This window comes from Rhineura floridana, chromosome 7 (assembly GCF_030035675.1).
Source record: "Rhineura floridana isolate rRhiFlo1 chromosome 7, rRhiFlo1.hap2, whole genome shotgun sequence".
NCBI classification, from domain to species: domain Eukaryota; kingdom Metazoa; phylum Chordata; class Lepidosauria; order Squamata; family Rhineuridae; genus Rhineura; species Rhineura floridana.
Genome location: NC_084486.1, coordinates 50011959 through 50036771, shown reverse-complemented (window position 1 = coordinate 50036771; position 24813 = coordinate 50011959). Strand labels below are relative to the sequence as shown.

At 45.5% G+C, this 24813-nt stretch overlaps 1 protein-coding gene across 7 annotated transcripts in view; it reads left to right on the top strand.

The window, feature by feature from the left end:
• The window catches only part of BLNK (B cell linker), a 164556-nt gene that overhangs the window by 62254 nt on the left and 77489 nt on the right, over window positions 1–24813 (top strand). For 6 of the 7 annotated variants that reach the window (XM_061635577.1, XM_061635575.1, XM_061635574.1 and 3 more), the window contains one exon: window positions 12949–12995. In XM_061635577.1, coding sequence (XP_061491561.1) covers window positions 12949–12995 — 47 coding nt within the window. Of the gene's footprint in view, window positions 1–5142; window positions 5243–12948; window positions 12996–24813 lie in introns of all 7 variants that reach the window. The other variant, XM_061635580.1, reaches the window with a different exon arrangement.

The window sequence follows — 24813 nt, the reverse complement described above, 5'->3', positions numbered from 1 at the left end:
ATAGCATGGGAGAGAGGATAGAGCCCTGTGGCACACCACAATTGAGAGGCCAAGGGTCTGATACCTCCTCCCCCAACGCTACCTGTTGGAACCTATCGGAGAGAAAGGAATGGAACCACTGTAATACAGTGCCTCCAATTCCCAATCCCTCCAGGCGAAGCAGAAGGATATTGTGGTCGACAGTATCAAAAGCCGCTGAGAGATCGAGGAGGACAAGAAAGGTGGATTCTCCCCTATCTAATGCCCTCCTCAAATCATCTACCAGAGCGACCAAGGCTGTTTCAGTTCCGTGACCAGTCCTGAAACCCGATTGGTATGGATCCAAATAATCCGTTTCATCCAAGTGTGCTGACAACTGGTTGGCCACCACTCGCTCAATGACCTTGCCCAGAAATGGCAGATTTGAAATTGGGCGGAAGTTATCGAATACTTGGGGATCCAAGGAGGGCTTATTTAAGATGGGCTTTACAATTGCCTCCTTGAAGGCTGATGGCATCACACCCTCTTTCAAGGATGCGTTTACCACTGCTTTGATCCCCTCGCCCAATTTCTCTCTGCAGCTCACAAGGAGCCACGAAGGGCAAGGATCAGTAAGACAAGTGGTTGGCTTCACAGATGAAAGCACCTTGTCCACTTCCTCAGAAGGGAGAAGCCGAAACCGATCCCAATTTACCAACATGCAAGTGGCCAACTCTGGTTCATCCACTGTGTCCACGGCGCACGGGATCGAGCTCCGTAAGTGTTCGATTTTATCGGCGAAGTGTTTTGCTAATAAGTCACAGGAGGCTGTGATGCGTCCTTCCCTGGCTCTCCCTATCAGGTTCCTACCTGCTCGTGGTTACTGCCTGTCTCTAAGCACCACCAGGGACTCCACCAGTCCGGACCGCTCTCTCTTATGATTTCTCTCCCCGCTCTAGCACAGATCTCAAGAGATCCCCCTGCTAGGCAACCACCAGTAATGTCCCAATACTAGTATTCCCAGAGACTCTGAATACTGGTATTGTTATTCTCTTCACCGCTGCCACCATTTGTTACAGTTCCCCTTCAGCCTTGGTCATTACCTTACCCTCCCTTCTGGTCTGTGAAACCCCAGCCAAGGATCAGGCCTTTGGTAAACCAAATTAAGTATTTATTACAGATAACAAAGCTAACAAGATTAACAAGATTTCTTTTTAAGGCACATAAGCATATGGTTTTACTCAATACTAATCCGAACTCCACCTCCCTCCTGGTAAACAACTCTCTAAACCCCACCAAGCAATCCACTCTTTCTCTTCTCCCCCCAGATTCCACAATTCACCACCTCACATTCCCCCAGATTTACCTGTCATCCTTTCATTTATACTGTCAGCCATTTTAAACATTCAGCCAATCATCAAGCATTCTATTGCCCATTCACTCCCCCTCCTCTTTCACTACTTACCATGTATACTCTAAACAACCAGCACTTACCATATATACACTAATATATAGGAACATCACAGAGCCCTTTAACTGTTCCAAGGGTTCCTGAGCAACTGGACCGACCAGGCTTCGGACCACCTGGAACAGCCTCCTGGGACAGCACTCCGCAGACACAATAGAGGCAGCAAAGAAGGCCTTCTTTCCTACCTTTATTGCCACTTGGTAGGCAGCTACTGCTGCTCTAACCTGTGTCCGGACATCTTCGGAGCGGGATTTCCGCCACCGGCGCTCTAGTCGTCTCACCTCCTGTCTCAGACTACGCAACCATGGTGTATACCATGGTGCTAGCTGAGTTCTATTCAGGGGGAGAGGACGTTTCGGAGCCACCCGGTCTAATGCCCTGGTGATTCCCACATTCCACTCCTTCACCAGGGTTTCGACCGGGCGACCTTCAGCAGGTTCCAATTCCCCAAGCGCAGTCAGGAATCCATCCGGATCCATCAGGCGTCTGGGGCGGACCATTTTAATAGGTCCTTCACCCCTGCGGAGGGGGCATGGCAACGAGAAGTCCATATTTACCAGGTAGTGGTCTGACCATGACACAGGAGTGGCAAGAATCACTCCCAACTTCAGACCACTTCTCTCCTCTCCCAGGACAAATACTAGGTCGAGAGCATGACCGGCTACATGGGTGGGCCCAGTATTACTTAGGTACAGTTCCCAGGAAGCCATGGTTTCCAGGAAATCCCGAGGGGCTCCTATGAGAGCGGCGTCGGCATGCACGTTAAAGTCACCCAGAACCAGCAGCTCTGGGGACAATGCCCGTACAGCCGAGACCACCTCCAGCACCTCAGCCAGGGAATCTGCCGTGCAGCGGGGTGGGCGGTACACCAGCAAGATCCCTAAACTGCCCTTTGGGCCCAACCTCCAGTACATACAATCAACAAATTGAGTCCTATGGAGGGGAGGTCTGGCAAAAACCAAGGACTCTCGATAGATGACTGCCACACCCCCTCCCTGCCTTCCCACCCTCGGCTGCTGTGCATAACGGAAACCTGGCGGACACATGGCCTCAAGAATTGGAGCAGAGGCTTCGTCCAGCCAAGTTTCCGTAATACATGCCAGGTCTGCGCGCCCATCCAAGATCATATCATGGATGAGTGAGGTTTTCTGAGCCACAGACCTGGCATTACATAACAGCAGTCGAAGGTCGGTAGGAACCTTGCGTCCCCCAGTTTTCGTCTGGTTCTGAGCAGACCCGGAACATGGTATGGATATAATGCATCTGTCCCATGTTCCCCTATTCCGGCTACAACTATAGACCAGTGGCAAATGTTCCATTCTTGGGCAAGGTCCTGGAACGAGTGGTTGCGGACCAGCTCCAGGCGCTATTGGATGAAACCAATTATCTAGATCCATTTCAGTCGGGTTTCCGACCCGGTTTCGGCACTGAGACGGCCTTGGTCACCCTGTGTGATGACCTATGTCGGGAGAGAGACAGAGGGAGTGTAACTCTGTTGATTCTCCTTGATCTCTCAGCGGCTTTTGATACCATCGACCATGGTATCCTTCTGGAGAGGCTTGCGGAGTTGGGTGTTGGAGGCACTGCTTGGCAGTGGTTCTGCTCCTACTTGGCGGGCCGTCTCCAGAAGATAATACTTGGGGAACATTGCTCGACCTCGTGGGTTCTCCAATATGGGGTCCCGCAGGGTTCGGTCTTGTCTCCCATGCTTTTTAACATCTATATGAAGCCGTTAGGAGCGGTCATCCGGAGTTTTGGAGTGCGTTGTCATCAGTACGCTGATGACACGCAGCTCTACTTCTCCTTCTCATCTTCTTCAGGGGAGGCGGTCGATGTGCTGAACCGTTGTCTGGATGCGACAATGGACTGGATGAGAACTAACAAACTGAAACTCAATCCTGATAAGACTGAGATGCTGCTGGTGGATGGTTTCTCTGGTCAGATGGTGGATACATACCCTGTCCTGGATGGGGTTACACTCCCCCTAAAGGATCAGGTTCGTAGTTTGGGAGTCGTTTTAGACTCTTCCCTGTCACTTGAGGCTCATGTAGCCTCGGTGGCACGGAATGCGTTCTACCAACTTCGGTTGGTAGCCCAGCTACGTCCCTATCTGAGTCAGGAGGACCTTACATCAGTGGTTCATGCTCTGGTAACCTCTTGATTGGACTACTGCAACGCGCTCTACGTAGGGCTACCTTTGAAGACGGTTCGGAAGCTACAGCTAGTGCAAAATACGGCCGCCAGACTGCTAACAAGAACTAAGCGGTCTGAGCATATAACACCTGTTCTGGCTCGCTTGCACTGGCTTCCAATACGCTACCGGGCCAGATTCAAAGTGTTGGTTCTAACCTATAAAGCCTTATACGGTGCGGGACCACGATACCTCCAGGAACGCCTCTCCCGTTACGAACTGGCTCGTACACTACGGTCTACTATGAAGGCCCTCCTCCGGGTCCCGACCCATAGGGAGGCCCGGAGGGTAGTAACAAGATCTAGGGCCTTCTCAGTGGCGGCCCCCGAATTGTGGAATAATCTCCCCGAGGAGGTACGCCTGGCGCCGACACTATTGTCCTTTCGGCGCCAGGTTAAAACCTTTCTCTTCTCTGAGGCATTTTAATCTAAGATATTTATGTAAATGCTATAATTTCTATTTTAGATGGTGTATTTTTATATTTGTTATATTGACTTTGTAATTTTATTATTGTATATGTTGCTATGTTTGCCGCCCAGAGAGCTGTTTGCTAGTCGGGCGGGATATAAGCTGAATAAATAAAATAAATAAATAAACAGATCCACACCATGCATTTAAAGCACATTCATCATATATTTGAAGCACATGAATCCCACTACAGAATCCTGGGAACTGTAGTTTGTTAAGGGTGGTGGGAACTATAACTGTGAGGGGGAAACTTCACTTCTGAGGATTCTTTGTGCTTTAAATGCGAGTTGGATGTGCTTTAAATGTATTATGTAGATCTCCATTACTTCATAAACTTTGCCTATGTATACATCATTTTAAAATAGAAAAAAGCTATAAAGTTTACCGGGTGACCATAGGCTACGCAGCATCTCTCAGCCTAACCTGCCCTTCAGGGTGAAAAGAACAGAGGAGGACCATGACGATCCTGAGGGAGACAGGCACACTTAAAATGTAGAGGAAATAATCATTTGTAAATAATAATGTACAACATAGTGTGAAATCAGATATATATCAAGACATATTATGAAGAAATATTTATATAAGCATGAATGGCAAAGATGTTTATTATTTACACAACCTGTAAAGATATTTATAGTGCAATCCTATGCATGTTTACTCAGAAGCAAGTCACAATGTATTCAATGGGGCTTACTCAGACAGGGAAGCATGCACGGGACTGTAACTGAATGATAAGGAACTTCACTCACCTAATCAAAATTCAAAATCATGCCACTTTAAGCTGTTTTGCAACTGTTTTATATTTGTTTAACAGTTACTGGATTTTAAATGGCTTAGCTGCCTTGCTTTCCAACTCTACCTCACACTGTTGTTCAAAATATTCCATATATGCACACACTGGAGATGTAAAAATACATACACCCCATATAATAGTTTATTGTCAAAACCAGTTGGCCATTGCAGAACATTTTTTTTTAAAAAATAGCTATTAGTTTTCTGCCAGATAAAAGCAGTGACACCTAAGTAAGCCCTGCCTTACTGCTTTTTTTTTTTTAAGGTTCGGAAGGAGAGAGAAAGATTTACAACGCAGTCCTTTTCTATGTTCACTCAAAAGTCCCATTGATTTTCAGCACAATCCTAACCATGTCTACTCAAAAGTAAGTCCTACTGAATTCAATGGGGTTAGCTCCCAAGTATGTGGAATTAGCATTGAAGTTTTACTCCCAGAAAAAAATCATATTAGGAAGGTTTTCAAAACAGGTTATGAATAAGACAAATAAGCTGCCCTCTCCCACAGTCCTGTATAATTTAAACATTGTTTGACTCCTTAATTAGACAAGTATAACACTGAAGCATGTACACTTTTTAAAACTTCTGTTCAAAAATTATTTGAAAAATAAAAAGTATAATATACCATTTTTGCAAGTAATTAAAAAAACCCTCACATAGAATAATAGAATAGTAGAGTTGGAAGGGGCCTATAAGGCCATCAAGTCCAACCCCCTGCTCAATGCAGGAATCCAAATCAAAGCATTCCTGACAGATGGCTGTCCAGCTGCCTCTTGAATGCCTTCAGTGTCAGAGAACCCACTACCTCTCTAGGTAATTGGTTCCATTGTCGTATAGCTCTAACAGTTAGGAAGTTTTTCCTGATGTCTAGTCGAAATCTGGCTTCCTGCAACTTGAGCCCATTATTCCGTGTCCTGCACTCTGGGGCGATCGAGAAGAGATTCCGGCCCTCCTCTGTGTGACAACCTTTCATGTACTTGAAGAGTGCTATCATATCTCCCCTCAGTCTTCTCTTCTCCAGGCTAAACATGCCCAGTTCTTTCAGTCTCTCCTCATAGGGCTTGGTTTCCAGTCCCCTAATCATCCTTGTTGCCCTCCTCTGAACCTGTTCCAGTTTGTCTGCATCATTCTTGAAGTGCAGAGACAAGAACTGGATGCAGTATGCAAGATAAGGCCTAACCAGTGCTAAACAGAGGGGAACTAGTACTTCACGCGATTTGGAAACTATACTTCTGTTAATGCCTAATATAGCATTTGCCTTTTTTGCAGCCACATCACACTGTTGACTCATATTCAGCTTGTGATCAACGATAATTCCAAGATCCTTCTCACATGTCGTATTGCTGAGCCAAGTATCCCCCATCTTATACCTATGCATTTGGTTTCTTTTTCCTAAGTGTAGACCTTTGCATTTATCCTTGTTGAATTTCACTCTGTTGTTTTCAGCCCAATGCTCCAGCCTATCAAGGTCCCATTGAATTTTGTTTCTATCTTCCACAGTATTAGCTATCCCTCCCAGTTTTGTATCATCTGCAAATTTGATAAGCATGCTCTGTACCTCCTCATCCAAGTTGTTAATAAAAATGTTGAAGAGCACTGGGCCCAGGACCGAGCCCTGTGGTACCCCACTCGTTACTTCCACCCAGTTTGAGAAGTAACTGTTGATAAGCACTCTTTGAGTACGATTCTGGAGCCAACTATGGATCCACGTGATAGTTGTTCCATCCAGCCCACATTTAGCTAGCTTGCTAATCAGAATATCATGGGGCACTTTGTCAAAAGCTTTGCTGAAGTCGACATATATTACGTCCACAGCAGTCCCACCGTCTACAAGGGAGGTTACCCGGTCAAAAAATGAGATAAGATTAGTTTGGCAGGATTTGTTCTTCATAAATCCATGTTGGCTCCTAGTAATGACTGCATTGCTTTCCAGGTGCTTAAAGATTGACTGCTTTATAATCTGCTCCAGAGTTTTTCCAGGGATTTATGTTAGGCTGACTGGTCTGTAGTTCTCTGGTTCCTCCTTCTTGCCCTTTTTGAAGATAGGGACAACATTAGCTCTCCTCCAGTCATCTGGCACTTCACCAGTCCTCCATGATTTTGCAAAGATAATAGACAGCGGTACTGAGAGTTCTTCAGCCAGTTCCTTCATTACTCTAGGATGCAGTTTATCGGGCCCTGGAGATTTGAACTCATTCAAAGTGATTAGGTATTCCTTGACCATTTGTCTATCAATCTCAAGCTCCAATCCTGACCCTTCTACTTCATGTTCCCCGGGAGGGTCATAGACCCTGTTTTGGGAGAAGACTGAGCCAAAGTAGGAATTCAGCACTTCCACCTTTTCTTTGTCATCTGTTGTCATTTTCCCATCCTCATTGAGTAGCTGTGCCACCATTTCTCTTCTCTGTCTTTTACTATGGATGTACCTGAAGAAAGCTTTTTTGTTGCTTTTAGCATCCCTCTCTAGCCTCAGCTCATTCTCAGCTTTAGCCTTCCTGACACCATCCCTGCAATTCCGTGATACCTGCCTGTACTCTTCCTTTGTGGCCTGGCCTTCTTTCCACTTCCTGTATGTGTCCTTTTTTGTTTTCAGGTCAGCTCTAAGCTTTTTGTGAAGCCACACTGGCTTCTTCTGCTGTTTCCCCTCTTTTTTCCTTGTTGGAATTGTGTGCCATTGCGCTTTTAGAATTTCCTTTTTTAGAAACTCCCACCCATCTTGAACTCCTTTTCTCATTAGGGTTGCTTGCCATGGAATCGTACTTATAATTGTTCTGAGTTTATTAAAATCAGCTTTCCTGAAGTCCAGGGTATGTGTATAGCTACTCTCAGATTTTGTTTCTGTTAAAATCAAGAATTCAAGTATGGTGTGGTCACTTTCCCTCAGAGTTCCCGTAACTGCCACTTCATCCACCAAATCATCTCTATTAGTTAAAATCAAGTCCAGGTTAGCTGATCCTCTGGATGCTTCCTCCACTTTCTGTAGGAGAAAGTTACCTTCAACACAAGTCAGAAATTTCTTGGAGGGGCTGTGTTTGGCTGAATTTGTCTCCTAACAGCTATCGGGATAATTGAAATCCCCCATTACTACTACATCATGCCTCCTCCAAACATTGGCAATTTGCTTTTCAAAAGTTACATTCTCATCTTCTCCTTGATTGCGTGGTTGGTAGTAGACTCCAAGCACCACATTCCTTTTATTACTTGCTCCATTAATTTTAATCCAGATACTCTCGGTGGACCTACCAAGCTCATCTTACTGTATTTCTGTGCAGGGATATATATTTTTAACATATAGTGAGACTCCACCTCCCTTTTTATTCCTTCTTTTCTTTTTGAACAAGTTATATCCTTCAGTTGCTGTATTCCAGTCATGGGAGTCATCCCACCAAGTTTCAGTTATACCTATCAAGTCGTAATTGCCCTCCTGTATTAAGAGTTCAAGTTCGTCCTGCTTGTTTCCCATGCTCTGTGCATTAGTATACAGACATCGAAGACCATGTGATTTATGGCTTGGCTTCCTTACAGGAATACCCCGATTTACATACCTTCATTTAACGGACCCTCGAGATTACGGACATGCTCCATACTTCACCATTCCCCACTTAATGTAAGCACGCTTCGCAATTACGGACACTTAATGGCATGACGCCGCTGCCTTCTTGCCATCTAGTGGCAATTGCAGTGCAGTACGTGCATCGATAAGTGCTTCACTTTAAGTACATTTTTGGTTTATGTACTCTCTCTGGACCCATTGCTTATGTTAATGCGGGGTATTCCTGTACTACATTTTTCTGAGAACTGTTACTGGGACCTATTAGAGCTGACCTCTTTGGTTCCATTACTGTGCACAAGCCTTCATCAGTCGTTATCACCAAGTTTATGTTTCCCTCCTCCTTAGGATTCAGTTTAAAGCCCTCCTGATGAACTTCTCCATGCTGTGGCCAAACACATTCTTCCCAGTCCTTGTGAGATGCAACCCATCACTTGCCAGCAGTCCATCTTCCAGGAACCATAGCCCGTGGTCCCAGAATCCAAATCTCTCACGTCGGCACCACTTTCGTAGCTATTCATTCACACAGAGTATTTTTCTTTCCCTTTCTACTCCTCTTCTAAGCACTGGAACGATGGATGAAAAAACAATCTGGGCCCCAAAGTCCTTGAGTTTCCTTCCCAGAGCTTCAAAGTCTGATGTGATTTCTTCATAGCTCCATTTTGCAGTATCATTTGTTCCCACGTGGATGAGGAGAAAGGGATATCTGTGGGTGGGCTTGATGAGTGATGGCAACCCTTCTGGCACATCTCTAATCCGTCCTCCTGGTAGACAGCATACCTGGCGAGTCCACGGATCTTCTCGACATACTTGGGTTTCGATCCCATGCAGTAGGGAGTCTCCCACTACTAGTACTCTTCTCTTCTTGTTATGGGGTGTAGTTTCATTGTCCCTGCTTGATTGAGCTTCAGCCTCTTGCTCATTGTCGCACGGGGTCTCCTGTAATTCTTCCACCACAGGCTGTCCTCCAGTCTCATCCTCGAGTGGTTTAAAGTGGTTCCATAGCTCCACTTCTAGCTCTTCTGTTCCTAACTGTCACCCTTTTCCACTGAGTTTCCTCCACTTCATTGTTCCTCTCCAAAGCAGTCTCCTTCTCTGCTACCACATGCTGTTGCTCTTCCACCTCCACTTCTCTTTGCTGCTGTTGTTCCAGCGTTCTGTCTAAGAACTCTTCATCTTCTCTTATAGTCCTCAGTGTGGCAACCTGCCTTTCCAGGCCTCTCACTTTTTCTTCCAACAGTGCCACGAGCTTGCACTTGTTGCACGTGTACTCCATGTTGTTCTCAGGCAAGAAAACAAACATGACACACACCTTGCAGGTCACAACCACTGGAGTATCCTTCCCGTTTACTCTCTTCTACCTTTTGTTTCTTTCTGACTACTTGTTTTGGAGTGGCCTGTGCTGTGTCCTGTCCTACTTCAGGGTAAACTTGAGAGTCCCACTGGTGTGCGGTGCGCTGTACAAGGAGAATTATTAATTTGTATGGGGTTTTTTAGGGACCTCCCCCTTGACCTCCCCTATCGGACCCCTTTGTCAAACTCCTGTTTGCTCTCCCTGTTCGCTTGCTGTGTTCGCTCGCTCTCTGAAAGCTAGTTTGCTTATATGTCCTTACCTGTAGAGCAATTGAAACAGCTCCCTCCCCTCCCCTCTGCTCTGCTCTGCTAGGAGTCAGGAAGCAGAATGAGAGTCCCAGCACACATAGCTGCTGCTTGTTGCCCTCAGCAGTTCTCAGGCCATGCCCTTCAGCCAATAGCTATCAGGCCACACCCCTTCCAATCAAGCTGCTATGGAGCCCTTCAGAGCACATGGCTTAGAGCACACGACTTCAGAGCCCTCTTGGCCTCTTTCCTTTCCTCGCTACAGCTCCTTTGTCAAACTCCTGTTTGCTCTCCGTTTGCTCACTCTGTTCGCTCGCTCTCTGAAAGCTGGCTTGCTTATATGTCCTCAGCTGTAGACCAACTGAGACAGCTCCCTCTGCTCTGCTCTGCTCTGTTAGGAGTCAGGAAGCAGAATGTACACTTTTATGCCTACCAAGAGCCTTCTGTGATCTTCTGTTGTAGTGCAATCCCATGCATGTTTACTCAGAAGCAAGCCCAATCCTGTACAGAGAAAGTACTCTTTATGCTGCTGAAAGCTATATATTTACTGAATTCCTGATGGAAGCAGGAGAAGGAAACCGTGAGGTTTAGCTCTTACTGTTGTCAATCACAATCCTGACTTCTTATTGGCTAAAAAACTGAAAGGGCAGGGATTAGACCAGAACTTAGAGCAACTAACAGAAGTTGCAGGGGGGCAGCTGACATTTTGGTGTATACCTCGGGAACCAGACTACCTAGAAACTTAATTTTTTTTTAAATGAAAGCTGAAAGTCCGGAGATTATGGTGGGTCATCCAGAGACCCAGAGAGGACCCCCCAAAAACCAGAGTCTCCGGCCAAAAGCCAGAGGTTAGGTAATCCAGATGGAACCCAGTGGTTTCCTGTAGACCTGGAGGTAGAGCTCAATGCAGAAGTGGACTCTATAACTAAATTAACTAAAATGCCTTGCCTTTGCTTTCCTGGAAACAAAGAAAAAAAATCTCAGTCAGGATTTAAAAAATGGCAATATTCAAAAAACAGCAGAACATTTGAGTCCCAAGTGCTGACCTGAAAGTCCCCATTAGTCAACAATAACACTGGAATTTTTATTGCAGAAATCATGGTTTGGATCTGAAGATAAGGTAGTTCACGGAACAAAGATTGCCTATTCCCTCCTCCCCCAGAGGCCCCATCCTACATTGTTCAGGAGAGCCCCCTGACCCTCCAGAGAGGCTTTTTGGGGCTGCAGGGAGGAGGAGGTAAGAAACATTCCTTCCATGAACTTCCTTAAATTACCTTATCTTAGGAACCAAATCCATGACAATTATGCTTCTCATGCTTTCTAGTTCTCATGCTTTCTGCAGTAAAGTATGGGTTTTAAAGCTCTGTTTTGAAATTCATCTCTCTTTTTTCCTTTTGGAATGCAGTGGAAATGGTAAATCTAACAGATTCCGTTTGTGTACAAGTAGACAGATGGTTATAAATTTGGTAAAATAACAGTCTCCGCTTATATTACAATGAAATGTAAGCTATAGTGAGAGCTTCATAATCGGACATTGTTGTCTTTAGTTTGAAAGTCACAAACTGGGTCTGCAAAATAAACACAGAAGTTTGTATGAAAATAAGTTGTTTATAATAATAATAGTAATACAAATGTCTATTATGTATAATAGTAAAATTTATCATCATTATAAGCCAATCCAATAGTTCCATTGAAGGCAGCCAAAAAAATCTTCGAAATAAATAGAAATAAAATGAGGTTTGGTAAAGAGCCACAGATGAGGAGTCATCATGACTGGGGATAACAGCTCACTGAACAGCATTAGCAAGGTGGAGGGACATTGAACAGGGTCGCCTACTGGTGGAAATAGGGACTTGAATGACAACCTGCCTGGGGGCTGGTTGCATATTCGTGAGAATAAAACTTGGTTTTAAAACTTGGTGAATCACAGCTGAGTGTGTAAGCTGATTCTGCTGGAAAGCATTGTGAGGTAGTATGCACATTCCATTAATGGCATTTGATCTGTGATAGTGCACATATGTGTAACTAAAGTCATCAAGTAAATCACCCTTTGATACTTCAGTCATCAAGAGATGAATAAGCATGTGTACACAGATCCTCAGGTTTCAGTCACACAGGGCTAAGAGATGGGCTGGCGGGGGATTCGTTCAAAGTATCACCACATAATCTGCCCAAAGCCTGACCAGAAATCTAAGGAACAGGAAGATCAAGAGTCAAGCCACTCTGACTAAAGCCCCATCTGCACTATACATTTAAAGCAGGGTCATACCACTTTAAACAGTCATGGCTTCCCCCAAGGAATCCTGGGAACTATTGTGTCTTTAGAGTGCTGAGAACAGTTAGGCAACCCCCTCATATAGCTACAATTGCCAGAGTGGTTTAACAATCAATCCCTTTTTCCAGGGAATTCTGGGAATTGTAGCTCTGTGAGGGAAACAGAGGTCTTTAATTGCATAGTACAGATGGGACCTGAGGCCTCATTTCTGACCAGCAGTGTTCCTTGTCACCTCTCCTTTTCCTCACATTCTTGAGTATTATAAGACTTTGAAAGAGAGCATCAACAGACACTCCATGGAAACCCCAAAAAGGAGACTCACCAAATTCATCTTGTTTGCCACTTTTATAATTATTCATTAACCAGTGTGTTTTTCACACACTACATTCCTGGGAAGATTTTGCACTGTACAGCATGTGCCACGTCCCCTCCACAATAATCACCAGGTGTTAGTAATAAACAGTTAATAAGTAACTGGGGCTTAATCATTCTTGCTATATTATACACTAAAAGTGATGTTAAAAGAACATGACTACTTAACTCCACATAATAAGCCAACGGTGCTCCAGCTAAAGTGAAACTGAAATTTAATTAACTTGTCATTTGTTTGACTGTTTTCTACAAAAACTCTTTCCCGTGCTTTCTTTCAGAATTTATCAGAATATGACAGGAACAGATTCAGTATAATGGAACAGCCGTAAGTTTTTACTTTTTCTTTACTTCACAAACTGGACTGTCCTTTTGCTACATTTCATATTTAATTTTGTATGTTTAATATTTAATTTCATACCTCCAATTCGTATCTATTTTTTCCATAGAGCAGAACCAGAACATAAGCCCTTGTCCAAACCTTTACATTTGCTGTGTCTAGATAATGACAAAGCAGATTGGCCTTATAAAAATAGGCATACCAGCTTATTTGGTCAGCTTTACATGTTACAATTTTATTTTATTTTTATTTTGCAATGCAATCAAACTCGAAGTAAACAGAAAAATGAGGCAAAACAAAAATAAAGCTAAATTATGGGTTTTACAACGGGTCAGATATAGCTATATAAGTCTCTTCTTCTTAATTCTGCATTATAAATATACCCTCTGTGTGTGTGATGTAGATAAATATATAATGTGTAAATGGTCTAAACATCATAAATATTTTGTATAAATAAAGAATAAAATGTATTTTTATCAATATCAAATGTAAAAAAGTTTGTTTAACAATGAGTCAAACATATATTATAAATGATATAACTAATGTAACTTGTATTGTATTTAATTAACCAATTTTCTATTAATTCATCTTTATTTTAAAACATGTATAGTCCATTCCAATCCCAGATATTCATAATTGTTTCTTAATACATTATGTGACTAAGTATCAACTATTCAATATTCATACTGTAGCATGTTAATTTTATCACTCCTAATTGTTCCCATAGTTTCCAAAATAGCTCCTGTTTGCTGGTCACATGTTTCCAATATATACTGTTATACTGGACATGTTCCAATTTTTTAGTTACACGTGCAGTCCATATGTAGACCATCTGGTGTGCCTACATGCTTTTTTGCAATGTGTTCATGTGCTCAGGTACCACGAGTGGCCATTTCTCAGCATGGGCACACACAGCAGAAGAAAACCATATGTGATCTTAGTCATATATGTGATCAAAATGAGTTGCAGGGTGAACAATATAGCCTATAAACAAATAAGTGCTTTCCATTAACGAAAAGCATAAACACTTGGAAAGAAACTGATCAGATTAGACAAAGGCTGCCAGTGGTCATAAGAACTTGATGCAATTTCCAGAGGGCTAATCATTGTCTTTCATCTCAGTGCTATCAGTGGTGAATGGAAGTAAATCTAAAGGCAGTGTTTGATAACATGTTTTGTGTTTAAATAAACTTCTGCATACTGGATGTAGTGACAAAGGTTTGCGTCCAACATTGTTCATGCACGAGCAGGATGAATTTCTACTTGTTCACCTCCCTGTCATCTCTCCTGCACATCTTCAAGATTGCCGCCCTGGGCTCCTGCTGGGAGGAAGGGTGGGATATAAATCAAATAATAAATAAATAATAAATAAAAGAAAGTTGGGAAGCCTCCAGAGCAGACGGTGGGGGGGAGGGAGAGAAGGCTGCAAGGGTGAGGCAAAGAAGGTGAAATCCTGTTTTGTGACTGCAACGGTAGAAACACATTCACTGTTCTGCCAGTTCCAGTGTGTATCCACCACCTCTCTTTTCTGAAAACGAGGGCACATGACGCTAGCCCCTTTTTACTGTAAAACCTGATGGGAGCAATTTGAGTGTGTGTGTTTTTTCAGGGGGAATTCAGCTTCAAAGAGATTTTGCAACTGATCGGCAGATAAACCCATTCCCCCTCCAGGTATGGCAAATGGAAATGCTTTGGGATAGGCAATTATTGTGTTTAGAGCCCTTCTCTAAGATCCAGCCCTCACTCTGCTTCTCTGTGCCTGATGGATGTTCAGCCACAACGAGAACTTTTTGGAGAGAGGATTTTCATTTGGGTCAGGACAATCATTCTGAGGACTCTGGCTTTAGATTTCTAGCTTATTTAAACCTCTCTTCTTCCTGAAACTGGCCTTCCCTGTGTAAGCCTTTTTCAAGCAGAGAGTCTTCTTCTCCGGTATTGCTGCCTACTAGACTCCTCCTCAGCGCTGATAGCCTAATTTTCCTCAGCATTGCTTTTTTCTTCAGCTTTCTGTCTTCCTCTCTTGGGCTCTTATTTGCTTGGTTCTGGCTCCAAGTAACCACCTGAAAGTGCTTTCTCTAGCATTATATTCTCTGCTGGCCACAGGCTCTGGCTAATAACATGTAGCCACCTCACAGGACCCCCTTCTATTGGTCTTTATCCAAGGACCAATAGGAATTATTTAAGAGCAACTCTCAGAATACTAATCAGATTAGTCTTTTCTGATTATGCCCCTGATCATGAACATTAATTTTCACTTCTTCTAAAGATGTTTCCCTCCTTAACAACTCTTAGACTTCTGCTAGCAGTGAAGCTCCCATACATTGTAACCATCTAAGGGTCTGAGGCTACTCAAACACAGTTTTACTTCATGTTTTCCTTTCAAGCTGAGAAACAAAACATATAATCATCTATAATGCTGAACCCTTGTCCTTTTACATTAAATGAATGGAGAACCTGCAGCCTTCAAGATGTTACTGTACTTCAACTCCCATCAGTCCCAAGCAGTATGGTTAATGATCAGGGATAATGGGCATTGTCATCTAACAACATGGGTGATGCCACCCCAATTTCAGGTATCATGGGTAGAGGGAGGTATAGCCATGGGGAGGTGGTGAACTACCATGGAAGACGAGGGCAAGGCTATTTACGCCTTGTTCCTTGCTCCCACTCCTCTGATGGGTTCCTTGTTGCTCATCTGCTTTGCCCACTGGCCTGTGTGCTGTTGTTTAATGCCAGATCGGTACACAGTAAGACCACACTCATCCCTGATTTGATCATGGATGAAGGTGCCGATTTGGTGTACATTACCGAGATCTGGGTGGGTGAGCTAAGAGGAGCTGATCTGACCCAGCTTTGCCCACCGGGATACTCATTGCAACACCAGCATAGGCTGCAGGGACAGGGGGGAGGAGTTGCTTTGGTCTACAGAACTTCCCTCTCTGTCACCAGGAAACCACTCTGTCTTGGAAATGGCTGTGAGAGCCTGCATCAGGTGTCAGGCCAAGGAGACAGGAAACTAGGGTTGCTGCTAGTGTACTGTCCACCCTGATGCCTGGCAGCTTCTCTGACCAAGGTGGCAAAGGCTGTCTCGACTGTGGGATTGGAGGAGCCCAGAATGATAGTCCTGGGTGATTTCAATGTCCATGCTGAGGCTGCCTCTAGTGTTCTTGCTCAGAACTTCATGGCCTCCATGATGACCATGGGGCTGTCTCAAGTTTTCAGCGGCCGAACGCATAGGGCAGGGCAAACTCTCGACTTGGTTTTTGCTCCAGATGGAGGAAGGGGTGGTCTGAAGATAGGGGAGAGTGGATGTCACCCCATTGTCATGGTCAGACCACTTCTTGGTGAAGTTTAGACTTATGGCTCCAATCCTCCCCTGCAGGAGTGTGGACAGATCAAGATGGTCTGCCCCCAGAGACTAATGGAATTCACTGGATTCCTGAATGCCCTAGGGGAGTTCCCAGTAGTTGAAGCCCTTGTCACGCTGTGGAACAGCGAGGCACATCGGGCTCTTGACACGGTTGCCCCCAAATGCCCTCTCCAGCATTGTGGAGCCCAGTTTGCACCCTGGTACGCCAGTGAGCTTAGGGCAATGAAACAGGCTGGACGACAGCTAGAGCACAAGCGGCGAAAGATGTGCTGTGAGGCTGATCAGGCATGAGTAAAACATCATAACCATGCCTACTGTGCAGCAGTGAGGGCGGTGACTTCTCTGCCTCCATCACATCCTCAAGTAGCCATCCAGTGCAGCTTTTCCATATTGTCAGGGGTCTGTTGACATCAACTCCAGGAAATGGAATTTTAGACCCTTTGGAGGCCCACTGTGAATTGTTTGCAAGGCACTTTGAGGGTAAGTTGCTCACCTCATTAGCAATCTTGATGCCTCATCCACATCTAGAGTAGTTCCCAGTGAGGTGTCCAGTGCAACATCTGCTGCAACTTCTTGGGATTGGTTTCAGCTGATGTGGCCTGATGACGTGGACAAGGTGCTTGCAACAATGTGGCCAGCAATGTGTCCTCTCAACCCTTGCCCTTCTTGGCTTATTAAAGCTTGCTGAGAGGGTTTGACCAAGTGTGTGGTCAATGCATCGTTGCAGCCACACTGAAAGAGGCGGTGATTCGAATGCTCCTGCAAAAGCCCACCCTGGACCCGTTTGTTTGTGACAACTACCACCCAGTTTTGTGACCCAGGTTGGGAGGGGAGGCATCAACGAGAACAACACTGACTTGGAGGACTGGGGCTTTAACGCTGGCAGTTACTTCCCCACCCAAGGAGACGTGTCTTCCTGAATAGTGCAAGGACTTTAAAGACGTGTTTGACAAAAAGGAAGCTGGCAAGCTGCCCCCCATCGCTCTTATTACTGTGCCATAGACTTAATGCTGGGGGCTAGCATTCCTTCGGGGTGCTTCTATTCACTGTCAGAGCTGGAGCTGGTGGCGCTGAGGGAGTTCCTGGACACCAATTTACAGACAGGGTAAATTGCCCTTTACTGGGCCCCTGTTGCTGTTTGTTAAGAAGAAAAACGGGGAGTTATGTCCTTGCCATGACTACAGGGAGCTAAACCAGATTACCATCCCCAACAGCTAACCCCCTGCTCTTCATTAAAGAGATGTTAGAGTCCCTATGTTCAGCTAAAATCTACACCAAGCTTGATTTACATGAAGCTTACAATCTAGTCAGAATCAGAGGTGGATGAGTTGAAAACTGCCTTCAAGACCTGCTATGGAAACTTCGAATATCTGGTCATTCCATTCAGGTTGTTGAACACCCCAGCTGTCATGAATGATATTTTCCGGGACTACCTAGACCGCTTCATGATAGTCTATTTGGATTATATCCTTATTTACTCTGACTCTCCCAAACAGCATGAGGCGCATGTGAAGGTGGTGTTGCAAAGACTGAGAGAGCACCACTTGTACGCCAAGCTGGAAAAATGCAGGTCTGACTTAAGCACCCTGGATTTCCTGGGTTGCAGCATCTCTCCCATAGGAGTCAAGATGGACCCGGAGAAGGTGCACTGCATGCTCTCTTGGCACCCCCCAAATCCAGAAAAGACCTTCAGTGTTTTCTGGGATTTGCTAACTATTACCGATGCTTGATCGCATCCTTCTTGAAACTGACTGCCCCCTTTACTGACTGTCTGAAAGGCTCTGGAACCTTTCATTGGTCCGAAGTGGTTCAACAATCCTGCTCCTGCTGGGAGGAAGGGAGGGATATAAATCAAATAATAAATAAACAAACAACAATGAAGCAGCTGTTTTCCTCAGAGTCCATACTCCAGCATGCAGACCTCCAGCAACCTTTCATTGTGGAAAGTGATGCTTCGGACGTAGCCATCAGAGCGGTGTTATTGTAGCCAGCCAAAAAGGAAGGGGGCTTACAACCCTGCGCTTTCTTATCCAGAAACCCGTGAAATTCCAAGAGAAACTACATGGTTTGGGAGAAAGAACTACTGGCCATTTGTGATGCATTCGAGATCTGGCATCATCTGTTGGAAGGGCGTGTCATGAAGTGGAAGTTCGTACAGACCATCTAAACCTAGAGAGCCTACAGACTGCCCAAAAACTGAATCAGCGGCAAGTGCAGTGGGCGCAGTTCTTCACCAGATTCCACTTCTGCATTAATTACATTCCCCAGGCACAGAACCGCCGGGCTGATGCCTTGTCCCGCAAGCCAGAGTACAAGGACTCCCAGCCATCAACACAACTACGTCACATCAGCCTATAAAAAAAAAATGCTCGCTGCCAGCTGCCCTGATCCTTGGTTTAAGGATTTACACAGAGCCCAAGAGCAAGACCCGTTTGCTCAAGAGCAGATGCAAGAATTGGAGCAACCATCGCAAGTCTGTGCACCTGGATTCTCTCAAAGAGGAGGAATGCTCTGTTACTATGAGACCCTGTACGTGCCTCCAGGAGAGTTGCAAGCCAAAGTCCTCCCCCAATGTCATGATACCCCCACTGCAGGACATTTTGGGGTTTTTAAAACTCTGCAGGTGGTCATGCAGGACTTTTGGTGGCAAAGGATTTATCATGACGTAGAAAGATATGTACAATTCTGCCCTACGTACATGAGGCAAAACATGCCCTGGGGCAACCCGCGGGTTTGCTGGGGCCTTTTCCCACGCCTGAAGGACCCTGGCTAATGGTGGCACTGGACTTCATCACAGACTTACCCGCTTCCCAGGGAAAGATGACTGTTTTGGTGGTCGTGGATGCTTTCAGTAAGATGGCTCCCTTCATTCCCTGTGCAGTACTGCCCATTGCCCGAGAGACTGCCCAACTGTTTCTGAAACACTTTTTTAGGTTGCACGGACGCCCCACCAGTTTGGTTTCGTACTGGGGAACCCAGGTCACAGCTTGATTCTGGCACACATTATGGCAGCTGCTACAGAGCAAACTAAGGATATCGTCTTGGCACCACCCCCAGATGGATAGGCAGGCAGAAAAAGTGAACGCTACCTTGGAGCAATATCTCCACTGTTAGGTAAACTACCAGCAGGACAACTGGGTGTCCTTACTGCCCCAGCTGAGTTTGCTTACAATAATTCTGTGAACACTTCTACTCAGCAGACACTATTCTTTGCCAGCTTTGGATACCACCCACACACTTTTACCACCCCAGCACTAATCCGGCCGTCCCAGTGGCAGCAGAGTTCATGCAAGAACTGCAGGCAATGCAGCAGTTGCTGCAAGAGCAACTCTTCCAAGCGAAAGCTCTCGCGGGACCAACACCACCAGCCTGGCCAAGAGATACAGATTGGTGACAAAGTGTGGCTTTCCGCATGATATTTGCCCACAAGAGTTCCCAGGCATAAACTAGAGGCTCAGAGATTGGGACCCTTTGAAGTGGAGGCTCAGTTCAAGCCAGTGGTATTTTGTCTACGTCTCCCCACTTCTTTAAAGATCCATCCCATCTTCCATTGCTCCCTGTTAACCCCAGAGAAGTCGCCAAACCCCCATCAAACATCTGAGGCTCCACCTCCACCTGTATTGATCGATGGTCAGGGGGAGCTTAAAGTGGAACAGATCCTTGATTCCCGCCGGTGCTGGGAAAAGCTGAAGTACCTGATCCATTGGATGGAGTTCGGTCCACAGGAATGATTGTGGGAGGCGGCAACCGATGTCCATGTGCTGGATTTGGTGAGACAGTTCCATGAAACTTACCCAGACAAGCCCAAACCCCCGGGTTGGGGAGGGAAATCGGCATGGGAGGCAGGATGATGTTGTGACCCAGGTTGGAAGGGGAGGCATTGACAAGGGCGACACCGACTTGGAGGACCAGGGTGACTAGCTGAGGGGGGGAGGGAGTAGCAGTGAGGAGAGCTCACAGCACACCCAGACCCAAGTCACTGACAGCTCAACTCCCCCTGATCCTGGCCCCCCTGTTGAAGTGCAACCTGAACTGTCAGAGACTGCCCCATTAGAGACTGCTCCATTAGACATGCTCCCTTCGCCTGCACCACAGGTGCTGCCTGGTCCACCTGACGTTCCCCAGCTGAGCACCCCACAGTTTCCCACACTTGAGCAGGCAGTCAGCCCCCACCAGTTGGAGGGGGAAGCTGAGATTCAACCTCCATCACCCTGCGCTTGGAGGCTTCAGAGACGGGAAGCTCAACGGACGGAGCTGAGGAGGAGCTTCGTTCACGTGTGAAAGCCAAACTGACTTACGTTGATTCAGGGGAGGGGCTAGTTGCTGAGTCAATGTCTGACAGCCGCAAAGACATGCTTTATCAGTGTTAGTTTAGGGCAAAAGTTCCTAGAAAACTTAGAGAGATTAATGAGCCGCAAAGCTTTTGATATTTCTATAACTTTAATAAAAAGAGAGAAAATCATAGATGCATCTGCGACTGAGTCTTTCAACTTCAGGCAGGACAATTTGACTCAGCCCCTACCTCCTCCAACTGACACCCCCATGACAGAAGCGAGTGGTGGAGCAGGGGAGGACGTTCACAGAGCCATCCCAACCTTGATAACTGAAGTCCAGAGCTTCCGAACTGAAACCCAGTCTCTTCGAGCAGAGAATCAAGCCTTACGCCTTCAGATGACCTAGCTAGTGGCCCAGGGGATTTCCACAGAGCAAGCACAGAGACCTGTCCCACCAGCGCCAGCATCCCAAATCAAGTCTCTGGTGGGAATGCCCACCCACTGCAATGGGGAAATGGAGCAATTCGCCACTTTCATAGCTCAGTGTGAGTTTTACATACAAGTGCTGCAGTCGGAATTCCCTTATGACAATGTGAAGGTGACATTCATCATCAGCCTCTTAGAAGGGGAGGCTGTGAAGTGGGCCATCTCTCTGTTGCTTCGCAATGACCCAATCTTGACCTGGTATACTGCTTTCATAGACGCCATGGCCGAGATCTTTCAGGACCCTCAGAGGAGAGAGACTGTGTCCCGCCAACTAGGAAACCTATGACAGGTAAAGAACTCTGTGGAGACATATACACTAATACCTTTTGTATTCTGGGCCAGGAAATGGACTTTGGGTTAATGTTCTTGTATCGCAGTGGGCTCAATTCAGAAGTGCTAAACGAGTTGGCATGCGCCCAGCAGCCGAGTACTTTCCCAGAGGTGGTCCAGTTGTGCTTACTAACAGAAAGCCAGCTAGAGGGATGGCACCAGGAGTGCAACGCGGAGATGGTGTGCTCCTTACCTCCTTTACCACTCCCCCATGCCTGCAATCCGCCCGGTGCAGGAACCTCGGGGGTGGAGCCCATGCAGATAGGGAGGCCACACCCACATCGGGTGGAGAAGAAGAAGCATCGAAAAGAGGGACTGTGTCTATATTGCAGGAAAGCTGGACACCTGGCCAAGGTGTGTCCCTCTAAGTCAGAAAAGGCTCCGGTGCAGGAAAACTTCAAATCCCAGCTGTTGTAGAGGTCCACAAACTGAGATTGACTGTAAGCCAGAGACCTCAGTATAAGCCTCTCCCACTGAAGTCTGCTTTACACTTGGCAGTCCGCCTAGGCTTGCCTACAGGTCAAGGTGTTTGAGATGGTGGATTCTGGCACATCTAGCAACTTTATGGACCTGGACTTTGGCAAAAGGCGCAGAGTGCTAGTCATTGAGCCTGAGTCGCCACTGTCCGGGGAGACCATAGACGGACGGCCACTGAAGTCAGGAGTTGTTGCCCGAGCCACTATTCCGCTGAGGGTGGAGATACCGGGCCACATAGAACAGATGTCCTTCTATCTAGCTGCCTTGCCCCACTTCCCTGTGGTGCTGGGCATGACCTGGCTGGCACAGCATGATCCGGTCATCTCTTGGAATGAAGCTACCGTGACATTTCAATCGGACAACTGTGAGTAACACTGCCAACCCCTCAAGAAATCCATCTTTTTAACGCCTTCGACTTCGGGCAGGACACCCGGTCACAAATACCCCCTCTTTAGGGAAGGTGATTGAGAGGGTTGTGGCACAGCAATTGCAAGTACTCTTCAATGAAACATCTTTACCCATTCCAGGGTTCAGGCCTGGTAATGGGAGTGAATTGGCCTTGGTCACCCTGATGGATGACCTTTATCGAGAGAAGGACAAGGGGAGCGCGACCCTGTTATTCTTACTTGATCTCTCAGCTGCTTTTGATACCATTGACCATGGTATCCTTCTGGGCTGACTTGGTGAGATGGATATTGGAGGCACTGTTTTACGGTGGGTTCAATCCTATCTCCAGGATTTTAGAAAATAGCATTAGGTGATTGTATTTTGGCCCCCTGGCACTTGTGCTGTGGGGTACTGCAGGGTATCATCTTGTCCCCAATGCTGTTTAACACCTATATGAAGCCCTTGGGAGCAGTCATCAGGAGATTTGGGGTGAGGTGTTAGCAGTACACTGAGGATACCCAGCTCTATTTCTCTGTAACATCTGAATCAGGTGAGGCTGTGCAAGCCCTGGAGTGATGCCTGCACTCTGTGGTGGGCTGGTTGAGGGCCAATAAACTGAGTCTGAATCCTAGCAAGACGGAGGCACTGTGGGTTGGTGGTTCCTGAATTCGGATAATTGGTCAGTTGCCTGCTTTGGATGGGGTCGTACTCCCTCTGGGGGTGCTCCTGGATCCATCTCTGTTACTAGAGGCCTAGGTGACCTCCATGGCTAGAAGTGCCTTTCACCAGCTTCAGCTGGTAAGACAGCTGCGGCCATTTCTGGACCAGAATAGCCTGACCACTGTTGTCCATGCACTGGTAACCTCCAGGTTGGATTACTGTAATGCACTCTATGTTGGGCTACCCTTGATGCTGCTCCAGAAGCTGCAGCTGGTGCAAAATGCAGCAGCGAGAGCAGTACTTATCACCAACATGTCACTCCGCTACTGAAAGAATTGGACTGGCTACCTATTAGCTACTGGACTAAGTTCAAGGTTCTACTTTTGGTGTACAAAGCCCTATATAGCTTGGGACTAGGTTACCTGAAAGACCATTTTATCCCTTATATACCCAGTCGATCACTGCACTCTGCAGGTGAGGGCCTCCTGCAGATATCATCTTATCAGGAGGTCCATTCTGCACAAAATAGGAAATAGAACTTTAGTGTAATGGCACTGATCCTTTGGAATTCCCTCCCCATAAATATTAGACAGACACCATCTCTGTTATATTTTCGGTGCCTACTGACGACCTTCCTCTTTCAACAAGTCTTTTAAGGAGAGACTTTATCCCAGTCTGCATCTATGTTGGAATTGCTTTTAAATATATTTTAAACCTTTTTTAAAAAGGTTTTAAAGGTTTTTTAAAAATGTTTTTAAAGATGTTTTGTTTTAATATGTTTCAATGGTGTGTTTTAATATATTTTAAAGTCTGTTTTTATGATATTTTAAAGTGTTTGTAGTGCTTTTGTTTGCTACCCTGGGCTCCTACTGAGAGAAAGGGCAGGATATAAATCAAATAAATAAATAAAACATCTGGAGAGTCACAGGTTCCCCATTCCCACATTAAATAAAAATTGTTTCTTCTCAGTGATTATTTCAATACATCTCACAATCATAATTCACTGTATCTTACTACCATATTAAAATAAGTCTTAGGCTATGATCCTCTGCACGTTTCCCTGGGATTAAGACCCATTCAACTTGACTGTGCTTACTTCTGAGTAGATAGGCATGGCAAAATGTGGAAGCAAATCACCTCTGAAGTCACAGACTATTGATCAGGACTCTTGATTGAAATACCCTCCAAACATTTCTTGGTCAGGTCATTATCTATTTAAAGATCCTCTTAATTTCCAAGTGCCTTGACATTGGTCATAAGTAAGTAAAGAACCCTGAAAAAATAACATCACTTTGTAAACATCTCAAGTCCAGAATTGTCTAAATCTTAACACAGAGACTGTACCATAATTATATCTCCTTCTCAAGAATGTATTTCCAAATTACGGACACAAACCAGTCAATTATCTATAAGAACCACACCAGTTTTTGCAGCATGCAAAACACTAAATTCTAGTCTCCATTGCAGTGCTCATTAAGTAGGAACTCAGGTGAATTATGTCTGGAAAGATTAGGATGACTACTGATGCTTCATATGTCATATGCATATTTTTAAATGTTACAGATTATTCCCTAAATTCTTCATGGTGTTCCTTGATTAGTCCTGATTCCTCAGAAAGATTTGACCAGCTTAACCCACGACTTCCAACACTATTTATTCCATGTAGGCTCCTTCCTAGAATGTTGCTAATTGATCTAAAAAGATGGCGGAAGCCAATTTTAAAGGGTTTTTTTACCCTGTTTTCTGTTTTACTTTATTTACAAGAAACTTAAATTACTTCAGCTGATTCCTCTATGTGCAATATATTTGCTCCCAGCCATTC